This window comes from Dama dama, chromosome 30 (assembly GCF_033118175.1).
Source record: "Dama dama isolate Ldn47 chromosome 30, ASM3311817v1, whole genome shotgun sequence".
NCBI classification, from domain to species: domain Eukaryota; kingdom Metazoa; phylum Chordata; class Mammalia; order Artiodactyla; family Cervidae; genus Dama; species Dama dama.
Genome location: NC_083710.1, coordinates 78972470 through 78993038, shown reverse-complemented (window position 1 = coordinate 78993038; position 20569 = coordinate 78972470). Strand labels below are relative to the sequence as shown.

Sequence of the window (20569 nt, the reverse complement as noted above, 5' to 3'; positions counted from 1 at the left end):
TGATGTGAGAGAAAAATCAGCTTTAGAAAGTTAGAAAGAGTACTCGAGGCTTCTTCTGAAGGAAGAAACCTGCTGAAATAATGTAGAAAGATGCTGGGCATCCGAGCTGTGGAAAGGGAGAGAGGCTAGACCTTCTGGGGGAAGACAGGACTCCCTGGGCCACAGCTGCTCTGCCCCCCCCCAGGCCTGAAGTGCCCCGTGCTCCCCACTCCTGCTCTGACTGCCCCCTCCGTCCTCCCCTCACAGGCTCCGTGCTGGTCCTCCCACCCACACATGATGGGCAGGCCAGGCCTTTCTGCCCTGTTCTCCCGCTCATGCTCACACTTCCAAGAACAGTCGGTGACTCTCTTAAAACCATATTTAATGATTTCTTGTCTCTCTCCCCCTTCCACAGACTGTGAAGGAAGAATCCCTCACTTTGCCGGCAGTGAACCCGTTGGTGACGCCCCAGAAGTCTGGGGGCACGCTGGACGCCAGCCTGCACAAGGACCTCTTTGGCGCCATCTCTGGCATTGGTAATGCTCGGACTCTGACCTATTTCTCGCTAGTCGAATTCAGAAAGTGTCTTTAATCCAGCCGTCCGTTAGCTTTCAGATCAGAACTTTGAAGTCTTGAGTTTCTGCTTCACATATTCTTTTTCCGATTTTGCTGCTCATCTCTGAAACCCACCTCAACCCTACACTGAAATAAAGATCCCCAATTTGAAGGAATTCCGAATATAATACACTTAATTGCATATTTGTCTTGTTTGCTTTGTGTTTAATGCATGTTAATTTTTCATTTTAAATCTTCAAATTAGATTGTTTACGCTTTTAGGAGAAGAAAATCTTTGCAGGTGTGTGTGGAGGTTAGGGTTTATTTGTAGTGTTAACGATTTAGATGAAATGTGAGAGAGTAATTCCTGAAGGAGTTACTGGTTTATGGCTCGAATGCAATGCTGAAATCAGTTTTCTAAAATCTTCTTTCCTAGAATGTTTTTTTTCCTATCTAAAATAATGTTAGAGCAACCCCCATGGGGAGGAAAACAGATGGCATAATTCAAGATTCAAATTGAGTAGTTTTTCCGTTAAAAAAAAATGCCTGAGAAATGTACTTATTAATATTCTGACTAATTGAGCCCATGTGCCAGCTCCTTCATAAAGATAACGGTACAAAAATACACATACGTCTTCACAGACACTCACAGGCTTATTCTGTCTCTATCTCTCCCTCTGTTTCACACCATAGTTTAGATAAATGAAGCACCCTGTTGTGGCTGGTGCTCAGACCACCCAGTGACGGAATTAACCCACAGGGCAAAATAAAAGGGCAGTCCTTTTATCTGATTAATCTGCAGGATCATTGTTCATTCTGAGTTTATGTCCTTAGCTTTTGTGTTGTTCTTGTTGCTAACATGCTATTTCATGTAGGCAACGAAACTGGCCAGACTGTAAAATTGGAAACCTCACACCAGTGCTCAGATTTATCCTCAAACACCCATCCCAGTCTTTAATCTTGCTTATGTTTATGTGTATTTTTGATAGTTCTGTTTACCTCATTTGGCACCGTAAAGATGAAATGAGTTAATTCATCCAGAATGCAGAGCCTGGCACACAGCATTTCCACTGCCTTCCTCCTGGGCCTCCCACGCTGACCACTCACCCAGCCGCTCTCTGGGAGTGGGAAGGGGTCCCTTCCAGGCTTTGGCTGCAGCAGTTCATGGCACTGGCTTTAAAGTCAGACAGTTGTATCCTTGGGCCCAAACTTCCACCATTTACAATTGCAAGGGCAAGATGTCTGTCCTCTTCATCCTGTGCCCACATTTCAAAAACAGTCCTGGTGAGGGAAGAAGAGCTAGTTCGGTACTGCAGAGCTTGGCAAGGTCACAACACCTTGGCAAGGCAAGGCAACACCTCAGTGTTGTTATTTGACTGCCTTTGTAACAAGCACAGTTCTTCAGTGTTAGTCATGCTTTGTGATAGACTCTTGGTAGCCAGTCAGATGAGTCCCGGAGCCTAAATCTTAACTCTCTGTTCCCTCTGACCAGCGTTTCTATAGGATCCAAGGCTTTGTGGAAATGGTGAAACTAGAATGAGGTGATGTTTTGACTCTGGCTTGATTCTCTAGTTCCACATTTGCCCGGTTAGGGTTTGGGATTCCTTGAGAACATAGAGCTGAGCCATGGAGGTGTCTTCAGCACAACTTCAGTGGCATAAATGGCCTTCAATTGCTCTGTGTTCATGGTGAAGTTATGAAAATTACTTGAGACTAATTTTGTCTTTTTCATTCTTTCTTGAATTTTAAGATCTGGATCCACTTTTCACGGGAATTCACTGCAGCAGACTCAGGCTTTTATCTATGTGCCCACCTTCCTCTCACCCCCCACCTTTAAACACTGTAATCCTAACTTCCTTTTAGAAATGCCTTCCAGGGAAGCTCCCACCTTAGAACTGGGTTTGCTAGTTGTTTTCTGGTAGCTTTAGCTCTTCTTTTATTCACCAAGGAATTCCATCTCTTTCCATCTCTTGAGGAGATTCTCCTTCCACACTTAGTGAGGATGTACCCTCAGCAATTTTTTTTTAAATGCCTTTGGAATATGGTGCATGAAAATTTCTAAAACCAATTCATCGCCTGAATAAAAACTACTCTAAGATTCCATTCATTTTAAAAGGCATGCATTCTTAGGCTCAGAGTTCTTTTTTCCACCTACTCAGTGTATTACGTTTTGCTGTCTGTACAAAAGGGGAGAGAGTTGAACTAAAGTTCTCTGAAAAGTTATGCACCGGGCCAGGATATTAAATACAGACAAACACACACAACAGACAAACACACACAACAGGAACATGGTTCTGCTAAGCCTGTTGATTTTGATTTATTGCATTTCCATCTATTTGCCTTAGATTAGGACTCTTGTGCTGGAATTGAGCCTAAAACTGAGAATTTAGGGCCTAATTTCACTTTCCCGAGAGCCTCTTTCTCCTGAGCTGTGTGTTCTACATTAAGTCAGGTTATATTAGGAGGCCAATAGTTATAATTTGGTCACCACGCATGTCTCTTTCCTGAGTGTAGAAAAAGACTTATTGCTTTTTCATAGCGTTTTGACCTGCTTCTCGCGCAGTCAGTCACACAGTTCCTGTCCTGGGGCAGTGCTGCGGGTGGCCAGTGGTTTACATGTTCCCGCCTTCACTTCCATTTTCAGATCCTCCTGGCCCATTCCTTAATGTACTTAACACACTGAATTGGTTTCGGGGACAGTGGATAAGCCTGGGGGTGGGGATGGAGTAACTTAGAGGTGTCTCAGTCCATGGCAGCTAACTGGCAGGCTGAAACCCGGAGGGGCCTGCCTGTCCCAAGGTGCTAGGTGAAGGCAGCCTGGGGACGAGAGGGCTATGCTCACAGCCTGCTGCGTGGGGCTGGGGGTCTTCTCCTGTAGTTTGTGTAGCCAACCAGGCATCTCCGCCGGGGGCGTGCCTCTTGGTTCAGCCCAGAGTGTGCAAGTCTGAGGGTCATTTTTAACTATGTGATTTATTGAAATCTTATCTAAGCAGGAAGTCAATCTAGTACTTTTTAAAATTCCATAGTCTCGAGGTTGGGGCTGACTTCTGCCTTAAAATGCTATTTTTTGTTTTTTCTCCTCACAGATGTCACGAATTTTACTTCCAAGTTAGATTTCCTCTCTGCTCGTAAATGTTTATTGCAGAGATTCCCAAACAGTCTCAGTTCACAGCACCCTTATCATCAGAATAGTTTTTTTCATGGCGTCCCCAGGCCAAGAGAAACACCAAGTGGTTCTGTTTATTAGGTACTTAAGGCCAAATAACTTAATAAGTACGTATAACCTAAAAACTTAAAAGAGGCATTTGAAAACTATATACATAAATTTAAAGAAAAAAACATTTTTTTAATAACCACGGTTCTTACTAATGGGGCATGTGTGCCTATTGGACGCTGCACAGCTTCTCACATTTGAAATCATATTGCTCTCCAGCATTCTCATTTCCTTTTCCACATTGATTTTCACCCAGTCCTTGGTTTTTATCACAGCAACCCCGCTTCAGAGAGATATGACATCATGGAAAGGAATGTGGCAGCCCGAGGTTAAAACTACAGTTTCCGACAGATGTCCAGTATTGTGTTTTCCTTGAAAATTAAAAATGTCCCGTGACACCCCTCGGGGTTTTCTGGGGCTCCTGGGCATGCCATTTGAGTGCAGTGGGTTTATTGCATGATTTAGGTTTTTTTTATTTGATGGTTATAGGTAGATTTATCTTTTTAATTTTTTGAAGTCTTTATTCTACCCCAGTCTGAAACAGCATGTTCTCCCCCAGTCTGAGCAATCAAAGGTGGTTTCTCATAAGTGAATTGATAGTTATGTCCAAATGTTTCAGATTCAAGTTTACTTTTACTCTATGTGGCTCAGTTCTTTAAAGGAGAGGTAACTGGATAAAAGTTTTGAGCCAACTTCCTCACAGAAGAAAACAAGTGCCCTAGAAGCAGTTTCCTTTAAAGTTGAGTGCTTACCTTTATTTTGTTCTGTCTCACCAAATCTGTGATCTTGGCTTGACCTCTGTTTAGCTTCTCCATATACGAACTCAACTCCCAACATCAATAGTGTGAGAAATGCTGATTCAAGAGGCTCCCTCATAAGCACAGACTCCGGGAACAGCCTTCCAGAAAGGAACAGTGAGAAGAGCAATTCCCTGGAGAAGGTAAGTTCCTTTCTGGTAACTTAAGTGTTTTCTTATAACTGATGGATTCAGCCCAACGTAGGCAAGCTTCAGTGTTCATGTGTTCATTAAATTGGACCTTTTTTTTTTTTTCTTTCTTTCTTAAACAACTCAGTTAAACCTGGGGTAGTTGGTCAGAGTGTGGTCTAAGGGTGGGGCCCATCTCCTGCACCCCTCCATTCCTGTTCCAGCATTTCATCAGTGTTTATAGTGAGCACTTTGGTTCTGGCCATTTAGACAGATAGGGAAATCAGAATGCCACTTGCTAAGAATCCCCATGGTCTGTGTGCCAGAGAACAGCGTTTATAACACAGTTGCCTATGCAAATGGGCGCTGGATCCAAAGCTGGCTCCAGAAAAGATTAATTGATCTTATGGATGACTCAGGGATAAATCTTTATTGGGAATCTCTCTATTCACCCTGGGTCCCAACATAACACACCTGCTCATATTGAAATATTTTTCTTGAAATAACAAAAGCTATTCTGAATTTTGTGCAAATGGATGAAACTTAGATTTAGACCTGGAACCATGATAGATGAGTCTCACTTTGGCCACTGTTTTCCTAAGTTATTTCATGTTATAGGCAAGCACATGTATCGGTCAACAGGTGACCCACTTAGGGATGCATTCCCAATTCTCAGACATGTGGAGGCCATCCTTCCTTGGGATCAGGTGCATAACCTTACCATGGGGTTGCGGGTCTGGCCTCTCCCCGATGGTGCTCAGCCATGGTCCTGGAGCCATGCGGACATCTCCATGCGGGGGTCATGACCTGTCGAACTTTTCCCTTGACCCTGACACGCCTTCCTGCATAGAGGGAGAGGCTGCTCAGAAGGCACTCGGCTTGTGTCGTCCGTGGTGCTGGAGAGGAGGAGGAGGAGAGTGACCAGCCGGCCAGGAGACACCAGGCCACCGTGGACTTCTCACTCCTGACGCTGCCACCTCTGCCTGAGGAGGCCCCGCTGGGAGGAGGCCTGAGCTCTCCCAGGGGCGCTGAGGAAGTGGGTGGGCGGCAGGGTGCCCCCGCGCTGCCGTTTTGCCACTGATGGCACCGGGTTCCTTCCTATGATGGAACTACTCAAGTAAAGTCGTTCATTGAGCCTGAAAATAAATTGAGAAATGATTTATTGAATTGAAATTGAAAAATTGAAATTGAACGAAATTGAAAAATAATTATGTATTTTTTCAATTGCCCACCAATGCTTTGAATGAAATATTGAATTGAAAGACAAAATATTTTTTTCATTGATCTTTCTACTTTGGTATTTGGGGAAAAAAAAATTCCTGATTCCAATTGGAAATATAACTTTGAAGATTTTCTAATTTCCTGTGTTCTCTTTTAATGAGACGAGATTCTTGTTCTTTTTTTTTTTTTAATGTGAATAGTTTGGAAGTGAACCTGCTGCCTAGTGGCAAAACTGCCCTCACCCTGTGCCCTGAGCTGTGTGAAGTTTGCAGTGTTGAGCTGAGCTGATAGTGGCGTGATAGCATCAGCTCAGGGTCTCTGGCCCTGCTGGGCTGAGGTGACCCTGTTTGCCCCATCAGGTCCGTGCCCATGGTCCTCCCTTAAGGCTGCTCTAGAATGTAACAGAATGACCATGACTCAGCTCCAGGCTTCAGTGACTGATCCACGGCAGCACCTTGGACTTAATTTGCTATTTCAGCCACTGACATTCTCCTGAGGATGCACTTGGTTTGGCTCTGTCTTCTGAAGCATCGTTTCTGGGTTCCGTCTTAGCACATAAACTTTTCTGCATGATGTTTTACTTGGCACTTCAGAACTAAGCCAGTAACTATGACTGTGGTTATTCAGTTTGAAAGGTCCGTGCCTCCTGCCTTGTCCTGGGAGAGTGTGCAGAGGAGACAAGACAACTCTCCCATGGATTTGCACATGTGTATGTGTTTGGTGAGGATGTGCCTGTGGTTTGTTGACAAATCATGGATACCTGCCAACTTACATGATTTGGCTAAATTCTGAAAATCTTTCTCTTTCAAGGGAGAAAAGTGAACCTAACTTTGCTTTACTTGTAACAAAGGAGAAAAGTCACCTGTGTTTTCTCCTCCTCTAGCACCAACAAGGTGGCACTTTGGGAAATTCTGTCATTCGCTGTGACAAACTGGACCAGTCTGAGATTAAGAGTCTGCTGATGTGTTTTCTTTACATATTAAAAAGCATGTCTGACGGTAGGTAAAAAAATGACAAGATCTGTTTTACTTTCCTTGTTTTAATATTTGGTTTATCCTTTAAAAATTGTAGTTGGTTGAGAGGGTTTAAGGATTTAAATGGTTTTTTTTTTTCTCTCGTTTGAAATACATGTTAATTTACTAAATGTACTAGAAATGAAAGTCTTAATTTGGACATTTATTTTCATTAATTACTATATTCTATAAAAAGAGTTCTAAAGTGTGAATGGCTTATTTTAAGATTTTATATTAAACTCAGACATACATCTTTGCCAGAGGAGACAGAAGCAGATAAATGAAAGGAGCTTTTGATTTTTTTTTTTTTTAATTAAGTTTCATTTGTCCAAACAAACTTACGGACCACTTGCCTAATTTTACTAGTCAGTCTCCTGAATTAGAGACTGTTGTGTCGGCGACCTGAGCATGTGTGTGCAGCATTCCTGGCTTTAACTAGAAGTGAGGTGTGTTTAGTTTTTGCACTAAATGGAAGTAGTGTCATCCTGGTAGGTTGAGTTTCTGATTAAGGGCTTGACAACCCCATTTGACAACAGAAATGACCACAACCATTAATGCTGTGTCAGCACTTTGTGAAGCTCGTGAACATCCATGGCAGGAGAGTTGCAACTCTGATTTAGTGTGGTATAAGCAGTGGTACAATGTCACAGTTCTTATCTTGGCCAAAGAAATCTTATTTTCCCTGTAACAAATCAGAAAGTGTTCTGTGAACTCCATTAAGGCCATGGAGAGAAGATGAACTCTTCTGAAAGGAAAATGCCATTTTTGGAGACCTGAAGCCCGCCTGTCTGGCGGCAGGGGCCGTGGCCATTGAGCATCCAGGGAATGGCACTTCTGCCTACAGATAGTGTTTCTTTTCTATCGAGCTCCCATTTCAGCAGTGCCAAGAGCTGACCCCTAGCTCAGAGGTTAGGAGGAGTGTGCCAATCCTTGAAATGCTTTGGAACTGGGGTATTTTATTCTTCTATCGGTATGTTATTTTAAAATTGATATTTTTTAAAAAAACAAATAGACAAGATTTTTTTTTTTTTTTTGGCAAATGATGACCAAATATAAAAGCACCAGGCACTTATTCTAATATTTCAGTTAGAAAGTTGAACTTCTTCCCATTCACTCAGAAGTTCTCAATTTTCATCGGCGAGTTTTAGCCAGCATTATAATCCTTCTTTTCCTTTGTTAAAGGTTTTCTTTAAAATACTTTACATTAAAAAAAACACTTTACATTTCAAATATTAAATATGATGCATAACTAGAACATCACTGTTTTTAAAAAAACAAATGTACAAGAAGTTTTGAATCCAAATGAAACTTACCCTTTAAAGTCAGCCTTTTGTAAGGCCAGACAAATATTTTTAAAATGCAACAACCTCTTCAAAATAGTTATAGAATGTTCTCTTTTATCAATTACTGTCAAGTATAATTTTTTCCCCTTTATAATTAGAATTTCTTTATGTGTGCCTCATTTAAGAAATCTGTACCTACACTCAGGTTCTGAAGATATTCTTCTGTATTTTCTTTAAAAACTGTATTATTTCAATTTTCACATTTAAATCCTAATGTCTACCAAGCATTGATTTTTGTGTATATGGGAGGCGGGAGAGAAATTGCCTTTAGCATAATTTACCAGACAGTCAGAATTAGCTGTGTAGCTAGCTCTGTGGCTGCTCTTTGCTTTATCCCACATTTAATGAGCACCTTGTACACGCAGGGCCCCTCACTCGCCCTCCGCTCCTCTTTGTGCCTCCTCCCTCCTTAAGGGATGGGCTCCCCACTCCAGTATTCTTGGGCTTCCCTGGTGGCTCAGCTGGCAAAGAATCCGCCTGCAATGCGGGAGACATGGCTTCGATCCCTGGGTTGGGAAGATCCCCTGGAGAAGGGAAAGGCTACCCACTCCAGTATTCTGGCCTGGAAGATTCCATGGACTGTGTAGTCCATGGGGTTGCAGAGCCAGACATGATTGAGGGGCTTTCACCTTCACTTGCCCTCCTTAATAGAACTTAGCTCTGCCTCCCCACACCCCACACACACCCAACAGCTGGTGTAAGGAAAGGCTGCCATGGTACTGCCCGGCTGGCCCGCCGGTTCTGTCTCTTATGTGCTTGGGGAAGGGGTCTCAGAGGTCTGCAGGTTGACCCAGAGAGGCTCTCAGCATCCCAGGAACTCCCTAGGTTCCCACCACACCCAGATGACCAGCCTCCAGTAACCAGAGTCTGTCTATCTGGATTCTAAACTCAAACCCCGCCCCCAGGAAATGGAAACTCTGCCACCCACCCTCTGGTCTCAGAGGCCAAACGTGGCTTTCAAAATCAGGTGCACTTGGTTTAAATCTCCATTCCACTAGCATTCTCTCTGCTGGTCATTGGGAGAATTGCTTAGCGTCTCTGAGCCTTCGTTCTCAGTTCAGTTCAGTCACTCAGTTGTGTCCAACTCTTTGTGACCCCATGGACTGCAGCACACCAGGTCTCCCTGTCCATCACCAGCTCACGGAGTTTACTCAAACTCATGTCCATTGAGTTGGTGATGCCATCCAACCATCTCATCCTCTGTTGTCCCCTTCTCCTGCTGCCCTCAATCTTTCCCAGCATCAGGGTCTTTTCTAATGAGTCAGTCAGTTCTTCACATCAGGTGGCCAAAGTATTAGCGCTTCAGCTTCAGCATCAGTTCTTCCAATGAATATTCAGGACTGATTTCCTTTAGGATGGACTGGTTGGATCTCCTTGCAGTCCAAGGGACTCTCAAGAGTCTTCTCCAACACCACAGTTCAAAAGCATCAATTCTTTGGTGCTCAGCTTTCTTCACAGTCCAACTCTCACATCCATACATGACTACTGGAAAAACCATAGCCTTGACTAGACGGACCTTTGTTGGTAAAGTAATGTTTCTGCTTTTTAATATGCTGTCTAGGGGGTCATAACTTTTCTTCTAAGGAGTAAGCGTCTTTTTATTTCATGGCTTCAGTCACCATCTGCAGTAATTTTGGAGCCCACAAAAATAAAGTCTGTCACTGTTTCCCCATCTATTTGCCATAAAGTGATGGGACTGGATGCCATGATCTTTGTTTTCTGAATGTTGAGCTTTAAGCCAGCTTTTTCACTCTCCTCTTTCACTTTCATCAAGAGACTCTTTAGTTCTTCTTCAGTTAGTCCATTTGTAAATGGGAACTCTGCCTTGACCACGGTGCAGACTCGATGACAGGGCACATGTGAAGTCTTGAGACCCAGCGCGGTGCTTAGCGCATAACAGCTACTTGCTATGCATCCCCCGCTTCTCCCACCTGCTCTTGACTACATAGAATAGGAGTCTATGGCCATGTATCTCTGTGGGCCGCCAGCCTCTCTGCAGCCACCCACTCCCTCATCTCCGGCTCCAAAGACTCAGTGGCTTTTTCCCTAAGAGAAATTTTATAACACATGTCTCAACTTCTATGTAAAAATGCAAAAATGGTTAACTCCCAAACAATAACACTGTTTCTGCAGTGCTGAATGGTTAAGGGTCAGACACAGATAATGATTGCTTCCTATAAGTGAATTTGTAGGATTTTCCTTAACTGAAAATGTGCCCAATTGCTTGTGATAAAGAGCAGGCGAGGTTCTTAAGCACAGGTACATTGTACCATCAGGCTGGGAAATAGGAGCGCTCATACACTGCTTATTCAGAAAGTGGTTTGACAGTATCTGTCAAATTTTAAATGTACAAACCATTAACACGGTTAGTTCACTTCGAAGAATTTGTCCTATAGATGTGGTTGGACGAGTGTGCAAAGACCCAAGTTCACTGAAGCATGATTTATAACAGCAAAAAACTGAGGGCAAGAATGAGTAAATATTTGTCAGTCCGGGCCTTGGTAACTTTTAGTGCGTCCATGGAGAAGAATATTATGCAGCTTAGAAAAGATTGGGGTAGATCGAAGGTCTGTTGTTGAATTAAAACTCAGTGAAACATTGCACATAGGATACATGTTTCCATTTCTGTGTGTGTGTGTGTGTGTGTTGGGAAGGGGTTACTTATGTACATATAAGAATTTTCAGCAGATTCTCTACTGAGAAGGGATCTTGTAGTTGGTAAAGAGTGAGCCTCATTTTACACTGTATGCCCACATGTATTCTTTGAATTTTCTAACCCATTTAGGAGCACATCATGTATAAGTTAAAATATGTACCATGTCAGGCTAGATGATGCATGATGAAATTAAAGTTCAAGTGTTCAAATGTAGTTTCTTTACACTGACTAAGCTGTTGTACATGTCATCTGGTATAGAGTGGTCACCGTAGTTCATCCTTTGATCAGTTATGAAAGGGGGCTGGGAGGGTTTGGAGGCCTACACTCAGGTCTCTTCCCTTATTACATACGTAGAAAATAAGCATCCTGATTCTAACCAAATATATGTTTACTTTCCAGATGCTTTGTTTACGTATTGGAACAAGGCCTCAACAGCCGAACTTATGGATTTTTTTACAATATCAGAGTGAGTAGTTTTGTCTTTGCTCATTGACTCTTGATTTTCCCTGGCTAATTAAGAGGTGTGAAGAATACTATGTTGTTGAACCAGGAGTGCAATGTATAGTCACATCCACACTTATCCTTAGTTAAGCTCTTTCTCCTGGAGCTGACCCCAACACCCAGTCTCAGGAACTCATGACCCAGAAGACAGTGACAGCCCTAAATTATTACATATGTGATGATTATAGATGAGAGGTTACTACTTGTGTAGATAAGCCATTTTAATAAAATAACACAACATTTGTTAGCTGAATTGGGTGGATGCTGCACTTCTGAGTTGACTCTAACTTAGGCAGATGCAGAAACTGAGACAGAAAAATTGCTATAATTTAAAAATATCTAGTAAGTAAAAGTGGAATCTTAAATACAGTCTATATTATTTGATCTCTTTAAGTTTCTATTTTTCCTTTAAGCTTTTTATTTTTAGAAACACAAATCCACAATCCCTTATCCAAAACCAGTAGGGCCAGATGGTTTTTCAAATCCAGAATTTTTTGGATTTTTGAAAAGTTTGCATAGAGAGTATATTCCATAACACCCCATTAGGGTCTCAGGGAGCACCCCACAGTCAAGCACATTATTGTTTCTGCATTAAGAACTTATTTCTTCAATACCATGATTATTCACAGTAATTGGTTAAATCATGGGCTTCCCTTGTGGCTCAGCTGGTAAAGAATCCGCCTGCAATGTGGGAGACCTAGGTTTGATCCCTGGGTTGGGAAGATCTCCTGGACAAGGGAAAGGCTACCCACTCCAGTATTCTGGCCTGGAGAATTCCATGGACTGTATAGTCCATGGGGCTGCAGAGTCAGACACGACTGAGTGACTTTCACAAGTAGCTTTATGTCTGCTAGTTGGGGGTCATGATTTGCTGCCACATGTGTTTGCATGAATTTGGGTGGAAATCCATGATGTTCAGAGATTTGTGCATTTTGGAGCTAATGGCCTTGATTCATGAATTCATGGCCATTTCCTCTCTAAGATAAAGTTAATAGTTGTCACATGTGAGACAAGCTTCACCACCAGAAGAACTTCCTAGACGTTATTTTAACTGCCTCTAATTAAATATATGATTTTTTTAAAGCAATGTCATGGATACAGTAAAATAAACAGCAACAACAAAAAACATCCTTGATGTCTATAAGGGACCAGTCCATTTACTTGAATCAAAAAAGAAAGTTCCAGGGGCTTCCCTGGTGGTCTACTGGTTAAGACTGTACTCCCAATGCAGGGGGCACTAGTTTGATCCTTAGTTGAGGAACTAAGATCCCGTATACCACGTGGAGCAGCCAAAATAAATAAATAAAATGAAGAGATGTTATCTTGCTAAAAGGAAAAAATATGATGTTAAAAAAAGAAAGCTCCTTAGGTTGAATGAGGATAAGTAAGCAATTCGGAGCAGCGCATGGGGTTTTCACTGCGACTTCCAAGAAGAACGTAGAGTAAATGTCCAAGCCCTAAGTCCGAGTTGACCCTGTCCCTCCTGGGCCTTTCTTCTGTGTCGCTCAAACCATCCACCACGGTTTTGATAGCAGCACAACATAGGGCCTGCCTTGCATTTGATCACTTTCTCTGGGTTTAAAGGCACCTTGCAGAGAATTTCTGAAAACCAGAAGCAAGGGGCTAGTAATATATGTAAGAGCTTATTGAATGAATGTGTTACTCTAAACGCATTTAAATAAAATAATGTGTCAGAAGTGATTTTATCCCCAGTAATTTTGTCGCCTCCCCTAATAATCTTTCATCCTACCCACAGAGTCTGCCTGCACCAGTTCCAATACATGGGGAAGCGCTACATCGCCAGGTACTGTGGGGGTTTAGTGTGACGTGCGTGTCATTCTGTGTATTACTGGGACCCGAAAGTGTGGGAATTGTCATCTGTGGTGATTGGCAGTTAGAAATCTCACAAACAGCCACGAAGACAGTTGGCGGGCCTTTGGATTGCCGCCATGAAACCTGGCGGCCTCGCTCGCCGGCGTTCCTGCGTTCCTTCTGTCTCGTTCTGTCTCAGGCGAAGCTCTTGGAAAGGTTTTCCTCCACGGCCTGGTGCCGCAGTTCCTTCCAAACCCTCCCTCGCGCTCTGTTCCTGCTGTCTCCTCTTTCTCTTCTCGCCGTTCCTCCGGCTGTGGCTTCTCACTCTCTCTCTTTCCTTCCTCAATGATCTCTCTTCCCATCTCACTCTCAAAAGGTCCTTTTCTTTTTTTTCTTACCATTCTACCTCCCAGCTCCCAAGACACTAACTTCTCAATCCAGCCCCTTTGCTCCTTAATGAGAGAAAGTTTTGAGCCCATCTCCGATCTGTTCGGACTGCCACCAGTACCATCTCTCCAACTGAGCCCTTCCTCCTCTCTTTCTGAGTAAACCGTCTGTGTCCTGTCGTTGCTGACCAGAGCTCTGTGTTGAGCGTCATAGACGCTCACGGCCTTGTGCCGAGACCCTTGGTTCTGGGTGCTCCTTGCTGACAGGCAGCTGAGCAGCCCCTTCTCTGGCGGTATCACTGTTTCCTCAGAGGGCGTCCCTTCCCTGCTCCGGCCCTGTCGCCATCCAGCGTGTCTGTGTTCGTCCTCTTCCGTGTTGTGTATCCTGTGATGATGTATTCGTGGGGTCTTGGTCCAAGTGTCTCATTTCTCTGTTGTTACTGTTTTAAAAATTTAATGATGAATAAACAAATGTATGTTTTAAGAAAAAAACTTTAAAAGTTTAGCTGTCCTTGAGGTTTTTCGCTTATCTGTAATTCTGTTTTACAGCAATGAAATAGGAAAGAGATTTTTAATAGACTTTCTGAATGTCAGGATTATGCTTTTATGGTAATATTGTTCTTTTCTTGAGCTATTTGAGAAATTTTCAGAATGGTGTTAATGTTAAGTAAAAGTATGTTTTCTTTTAAAAATCAGATTGAGAGAGACTATATTATGCTTTCCTCCCATTAATACTATTTTTAATTGAAACACGGTGGCACTTAACGTCCGCTAATCTCAACTCTTTATGTTTTTTTTTTCTATCGTAACAGTAATTTTTGCATTTGAGTTTTTTGAGTCCTAAATGCAAGTATATACAGTGTGTCCTTATGCAATAACCTCTTTATATGATAACTTCGTTCCTTTTGACTTTGTCCCATGAAGATGGTTAAACAGTATATTTGTAGCAGAAAGACACTGTGCTGGGGGAGCTTCTCACCCTCTTTTAGTAACTGCCACCCACGTCACAAGATGGCATTTGGAATATGTTGTGCAAATAGAATAAAATGCCTCAGAGCTAAACGTGGTGAATGTGAGAAGCCAAAGATTTCGGCCCCAACAAATTGTGGAATTGGGTTTTGTGAAACAGTTCACTGATTTGTTTTCAATGGCTATAAATTTAACCTTTTTTTTTTTTTAAGAGAAAAGCCTCTGACTTCCTAAGCACCCTGTATATATTTGCATGTAAAAGGATGCTTCCTGGGACGGTCTTAAAAGTAAATGAGCATAGAGAGGCGGGGGAGGAGGCCGGTGTTGCTTTGTCCGGTGCAGAGCCGCGCGCTGGTTTATAGGAAACCGTGCCGTGGTCTCTGCTGCATGCGGACAGGATCCCGAGTCGTCCGTGTTTGGCCTCCATGGGGCTCCCGTCCTGGGAACACCTTCTCATCGTGTCCCTTTGGAATCACCCAGCAGCATGCTGCCCCATGAGACTCCATGCATGCCCTGCTGCACTCCACACAGTAACACAGTGAGGGAGACGGTTGGCCGCGGGACGGGGGACAGGCGTCACTGCGGCGCTGGGCTCATGTCTCGTCTGCTCTGGTGATGGTACAACAGTAGGAAGTCAGCCGTTTGGCCGCTAACCCAGATCACTTTTCTGTTTTCTTCACTTGGCTGCTGACAAGTCTAACAAAGGGTGTGGCTCTTCTCCTTCTTGCCTGGGTAAGAATCGAAGGTGTTACACCGCTGCACAGAATCCCTCCCACTGCATGTTTGTCCCGTTTTCTTCCCATGCCTTTATTTTGCCTAAAAAAATAAAATCGTTTCCGCTCTTTGGTAACATGTCTCATCTGAAAAGGCGCGTGCTGTCTTAGCCGTTGTCCAGATGCTGGTCTTCGGCACCACACTGGACTGATGCTCACCTGTTTAAAAAGGAGCATCTCTGAAGGACTTTCCAGCACCGGAAAGGCCTCTGCTTTGGCCTGGCTCTCGCTCCTTCGCCTTCAGGTGCTTTGCTGTGAATGTGAGCGCTGCCCCCCTGCGTGTGTGGCTGTAGCTCCCGGGGCCGCAGACAGGCTCCGCCGCGCTTGGTCTGTGCGTGGCCCGTCTCCTCCGTCCTGTGTCCCGGCCTCACTAACGCCCCTCCCCGTCTCGCCGCAGTGTAACAAGTCTAACTTTGGCTCCTATCCCATTTCACTCATGTTGCAGGAACCAGGAGGGGCTGGGACCCATAGTTCATGATCGAAAGTCTCAGACATTGCCTGTTTCCCGTAACAGAACAGGGATGATGCATGCGAGATTGCAGCCGCTGGGCAGCCTGGATAACTCTCTCACTTTTAACCACAGTAAGTCCCATGGCACCGTCGTAACAGCCAGCCGTCCCGAGGGGCTAGGGGACCGACCCCCGCCGGCCCCGCGCCGCACACCGCGTCGCCGACTCGCCTTCTCTTGCAGCTCAGGGCAGGAGGACCAGGAGCTCGCCACGCAGTCCCCTTCCTCGGAGGAGAGTGACACAATGTGGGACGTGGTCAACTGCGGCAGCAGACCCAAACGCTCATCCCCTCTGCCCCACGCGCTCTGCTTGGTGCTTTTAAAACAAAATCCGGCCTAATTGATGATGATAGCGGGACATCCTCTGATATTTTTAGTTCGGTATTTTGATTCATTACCAAGAGCCGCCTTCTCGTCATTTACCACCCCCCTGTGACTCCAAAGAAACCTCTGGGGCAGCTTTCGCCCCCCTAAGGCCGTGCGTGCAGTTGACCCAGCATCCCCATTCTGACATTCCAGCCCTGAATGTTAATCCTTAAACTGCTGCGAAGCCGTAAAGCCCATGAATCAATGTGTGAGGGTGTGGAAAAGCCAATAACAAAGTGACTTTTTCTGTGTTTTCAGTGTGAGAAAGATATCAAGTGTGCTTGGGATTTCTGTAGACAATGGTAAGATTTAATCAGGTCGAAGTCTGCTTACGAGGCTGCTTCACTTGCAAACCGAGACCTCTCATTCATCTTGCCTTCCTAACTTTGGGGCTTCCTAACTTCACAGTAGAGACTTTGCCAAAACATAGGAGCATTATCTTTAATTCACTCTTATCAATTGCCAGAGGGCACCTGTGCTGTTTCTAGAAATCTAAGTGTAAATTTAATCTCCTTAAGGGTTTCTTCAAGCAGGAAACCTGTAAGATCTCGACCTTGCAGCACTTTAGCGTGATCATTTCTGTCAGTGGTGTGGTCCCTGAATCGTCCCAGCCTCGCTCCGTGCATGAGTTAGCTAGTTATTGTGCCATGTAGGCAACTATTTATACTCATTCCAAGCAACATCTTTAATACATAGCTATTAATACCTTCTCATCATTTCTAATCATAGGAATTCATCCCATGAACTGTGATGTCCATACCTCTTTCTTTGTACAGGCTGAGAGTCAAGACAATGTATTCCTGACACCTTAAATTGAGAATAGTTCAGGCTGAGGAATCAAAATACAGCAGCTTCCACCCCCTCTTCCACCCCCAGCAAAGTTAAATGTAGTGGATACAGTCTCTCTCTATAAAATTCTAGGGTTAATTTAAATCAATATTATGTCAGTCTGCCACACACTGAGCCGGTAGCCTTCAAATGCTAGTTCTCAGTTCTATACTTAGCTGTACCTTGTACAACACATGTAAGAGTTTGATTTACCCACCTCTGTTAGGGCTTTTTCAGCTCTGCAGACGTGGGGTTCAAGCAGACAGAGCAAGGAGTCTCACTGTTTTTAGTTTTCATTTCCTGTTTAGCATACAAATCAAATCTCCATTCTTCTGAAGGGCCTGCCACGTTTCCTTTTGCCCAGAAAATTTTAACACAAGGATTATCTCACTGTCAGTTGAAATAAATGCTTACACCTTAAAATATTTAAAAAAAAAACAAACAAACAGCACAACATCATAAGCAGGCCAAGGCCCCGCCTGCCAAGGTAATTGTTTAGGAAACATAGAAAACAGACAAAAATAAATGGAATGATCAGCCCATGAATAAATAACCTTAATCCACTAAGATGGGCAGCAGTTCCTCCCACTGCAAATGGGCTTTGCGGTGGTGGCTTGACTTGGAAGAGAGAGACAGCTGGCTGTGTTCTGCTGCCAAAGACCATATTGTTACCGTTGTTGATTTCCATCCTCTCTTCCTGCTGCCCACAGAGAACCCCGTCCTACCCGCCCCTCTCCTCTTTTCATCCTGAATGTTTTTCTTTAGTTAGTTTTCAGCAACACCATCCTCAGTCAAAGCTTCTCCTTCTGCCTTTCCAAGCAACTGTGTGTAGCTGATTATTTTAGCCTTCTGAAGTGTGCCTGCAATTCCTGCTTACCCCAGATAGCTTCCAGTGTCTCGTAGTCCACGCATCTTCCCCTGGAACTTATGTCTCTGATTCTGATTTTGTATTTGGGGGGCTTTGGCCCCTGCCTCCGTTAGCCCTTTGAGCTCCATGTCTTCAACTCAGCCAAAAGCCAGAGCGAGGGAGTGTATCCTGTATGTATACATGTGTATGTGTGTGAGCATGTATATGTATATATACATAGATGATTTTTTACATCTGGAACCTAGGCATTTTATGGGAAATTTGTAGCCATATATGTGTCTTTAAGAAAATTCCTATTTAACAGTGAATACAGTACCTTCTGTTGGGCCAACCAGTATGACAGATATCCAGTGTGTAAGAGACTTGGCTGGAATGCCAGAATCTAAAATGGATTTATTTTAGAAAAGAATGGAAATAGGAAGAATCCCTTAGACACCGGCATTTTTGCATTTCCTCTTTTCTCTAGATCAAGTAGGAAGGGCTTTGTTAGAGCTCAGCATGACCAGCAGGGGGCAGCAGAGGACCGCAAAGAACTTAGGCCAATGAAGGCCAGGCTGCCCCGTCCCCATCACCAGTTACAGTGAGACAAGGGAAGAGACCCCGTACTTACTGCAGGTATAACCCTAGCAGGCACTTACTCTTGGATTTTTACAGCAATTAATGAAAGGAACAATTTCACTGTGACCAATGGGCTTAGCTATGTTAAAAACACTCAAAGCGTAGGAGTTTGTTGCATGGGTCATTGCCCAGGCTTATAAAAAGAAAATGTTTACAACATTAAGGTATTGACCTGTTTACTGTAACATGTACTCATTGTGTATTGGTAGAAAAGACTTATGCCAGAGGACAAATTGAGAGTGATAGGTGCCCGGAGAATATTTTATATAAACCAAGTGATGAGGGGAAAACTGAGTGAAGCACATTTGCAAATAAGTGATACATTTACAAAATAAAATAACACTCTGTACTTAATATTATATGTTATTCTAGGCATATGTTAAATTCACTCGAATGATAATCTATATTTCCCACTAATTGATGGGAGAAAAGCCAGTCAAGAGGTAAAAACCCTTGAAGAAAACCTGTATTTCATATAATTCAGTATAAGAGATGATTTAAGATCACTGGACTAAGTTGCAGAGAATTGTTGTTTAGTCGCTAAGTTGTGCCTGACTCTTTTATGACCCCATGGACTGTACCCCCGCCCCGCCCCCCCAGGCTCCTCTGTCCATGGCTTTCTCCAGGCAAGAATACTGAAGTGGGATGCCATTTCCTCCTCCAGGGGACCTTCCCGACCCCGGGATCGAACCCATGTCTCCTGCATTGGCAGGCAGATTCTTTACCGCTGAGCCACCTGGGAAGCCCTTGCAGGGAATTATGTGCCAGATGTCCTGTGACATTTGGAAAAGGCAAGTGGCTGTGGATCAGCTTCTGCTCTTCCCACCACATCGCCTCTGATGTGTGCTGGGACCAGGGGCCAGGGATAGTTATAGGTATGGTCAGCATTACTACACCGGGTTTTTCAGGAAACTGAACTGCGTGAAATGGAGTAGAGTTAGTTTAAACACAGCAAATGACATTAGAGGGGAAAAGGTCTCATCCTTGGCCTTTAAGTGGGATTTTAGAATAAATCCTGTATCTGAGTGACAACAGACTGGAAACTGTGTACATGTGAGCAGTGGGTCCTCAGGTCTCTAAAGCGACCCCTGACGTGCCCGCCAGAGATGATGGTACATCAGGGAAGTCCTCCCCACCCTGACCTTCCTCAGGGACCACGCTCAGTGCCTGCGCCCCGAGGCACCACTGCCCCCTGGTGGAAGTCAGTAGGGTTAACAGCACTCCTTACTGGCCTTGGTCAGAATCTGCTTTGTCAGCTTTAAAAAGTTGCTGACCGATGCTTTGAGAAATGACCGTGTCTCTTAAGACCCCTTCTTGGGTTTGCCAGCTCAGTTTGATTTCCCTGTGTTATCCAGTAACACGGTGACCACCTATTTGAGTCTTCCCTCATACACTGCTCTGTTCCAGGCCTTAAGACAGGCTGTCCCCATGGGGGTGTCCGTTGGCGGATTGTCCAATCAATCTGTATCACCCACACAGCGTCCTGTGCTGCTACTTATTTTCAGGAGTGATTCAGTAACACTAGCTCAGGAATCCTACTGATTTTTGAGACGAAACGGTTTAAAGAGAAGCAAAAGGCATCACTGACTCAATGGACATGAGTTTGAGCAAACTCCAGGAGAAGTTTGGTGAAGGACAAGGAAGCCTGGCATGCTGCAGTCCATGGGGTTGCAAAGAGTCAGACATGACTGCATCACTCAACAACAACAACAAATTATAACCAATTGTGGCCCAAAGAACTGCTTCTTTAATATGATTCGGACACAGGCAAGCAGGTTTTATATGAATTTGACTCTTATTCTGAGAGAGATTAGATAGCCAGTGTAATGGCTTATGGGTGGTGTATTATAGTAGCTTAGAGAAATTTTGTCACTAATTAGCATGGCCCATTGATAATGTACATTTAAAAAAAAAACCACACATTCACAAATCGCAATTCCTGAATCATTCTAGACGTTCTGCTAGATAACAGTAAACTCTGTTGGAGTTCTTTGGTGTGCAGACCATCTCATCTGTAATGATCAAACTCGGATA

General features: G+C 43.9%; 1 protein-coding gene across 9 annotated transcripts in view; it reads left to right on the top strand.

Annotated features, from left to right (window-relative positions):
- Window positions 1–20569, top strand: part of DOCK9 (dedicator of cytokinesis 9) — a 271530-nt gene that overhangs the window by 204992 nt on the left and 45969 nt on the right. For 4 of the 9 annotated variants that reach the window (XM_061133103.1, XM_061133101.1, XM_061133102.1 and 1 more), the window contains exons 33-38: window positions 395–515; window positions 4555–4688; window positions 6778–6892; window positions 11306–11372; window positions 13164–13211; window positions 15793–15929. In XM_061133103.1, coding sequence (XP_060989086.1) covers window positions 395–515; window positions 4555–4688; window positions 6778–6892; window positions 11306–11372; window positions 13164–13211; window positions 15793–15929 — 622 coding nt within the window. Of the gene's footprint in view, window positions 1–394; window positions 516–4554; window positions 4689–6777; window positions 6893–11305; window positions 11373–13163; window positions 13212–15792; window positions 15930–16479; window positions 16524–20569 lie in introns of those variants that run through there. The other 5 variants (XM_061133106.1, XM_061133107.1, XM_061133104.1 and 2 more) reach the window with 3 other exon arrangements.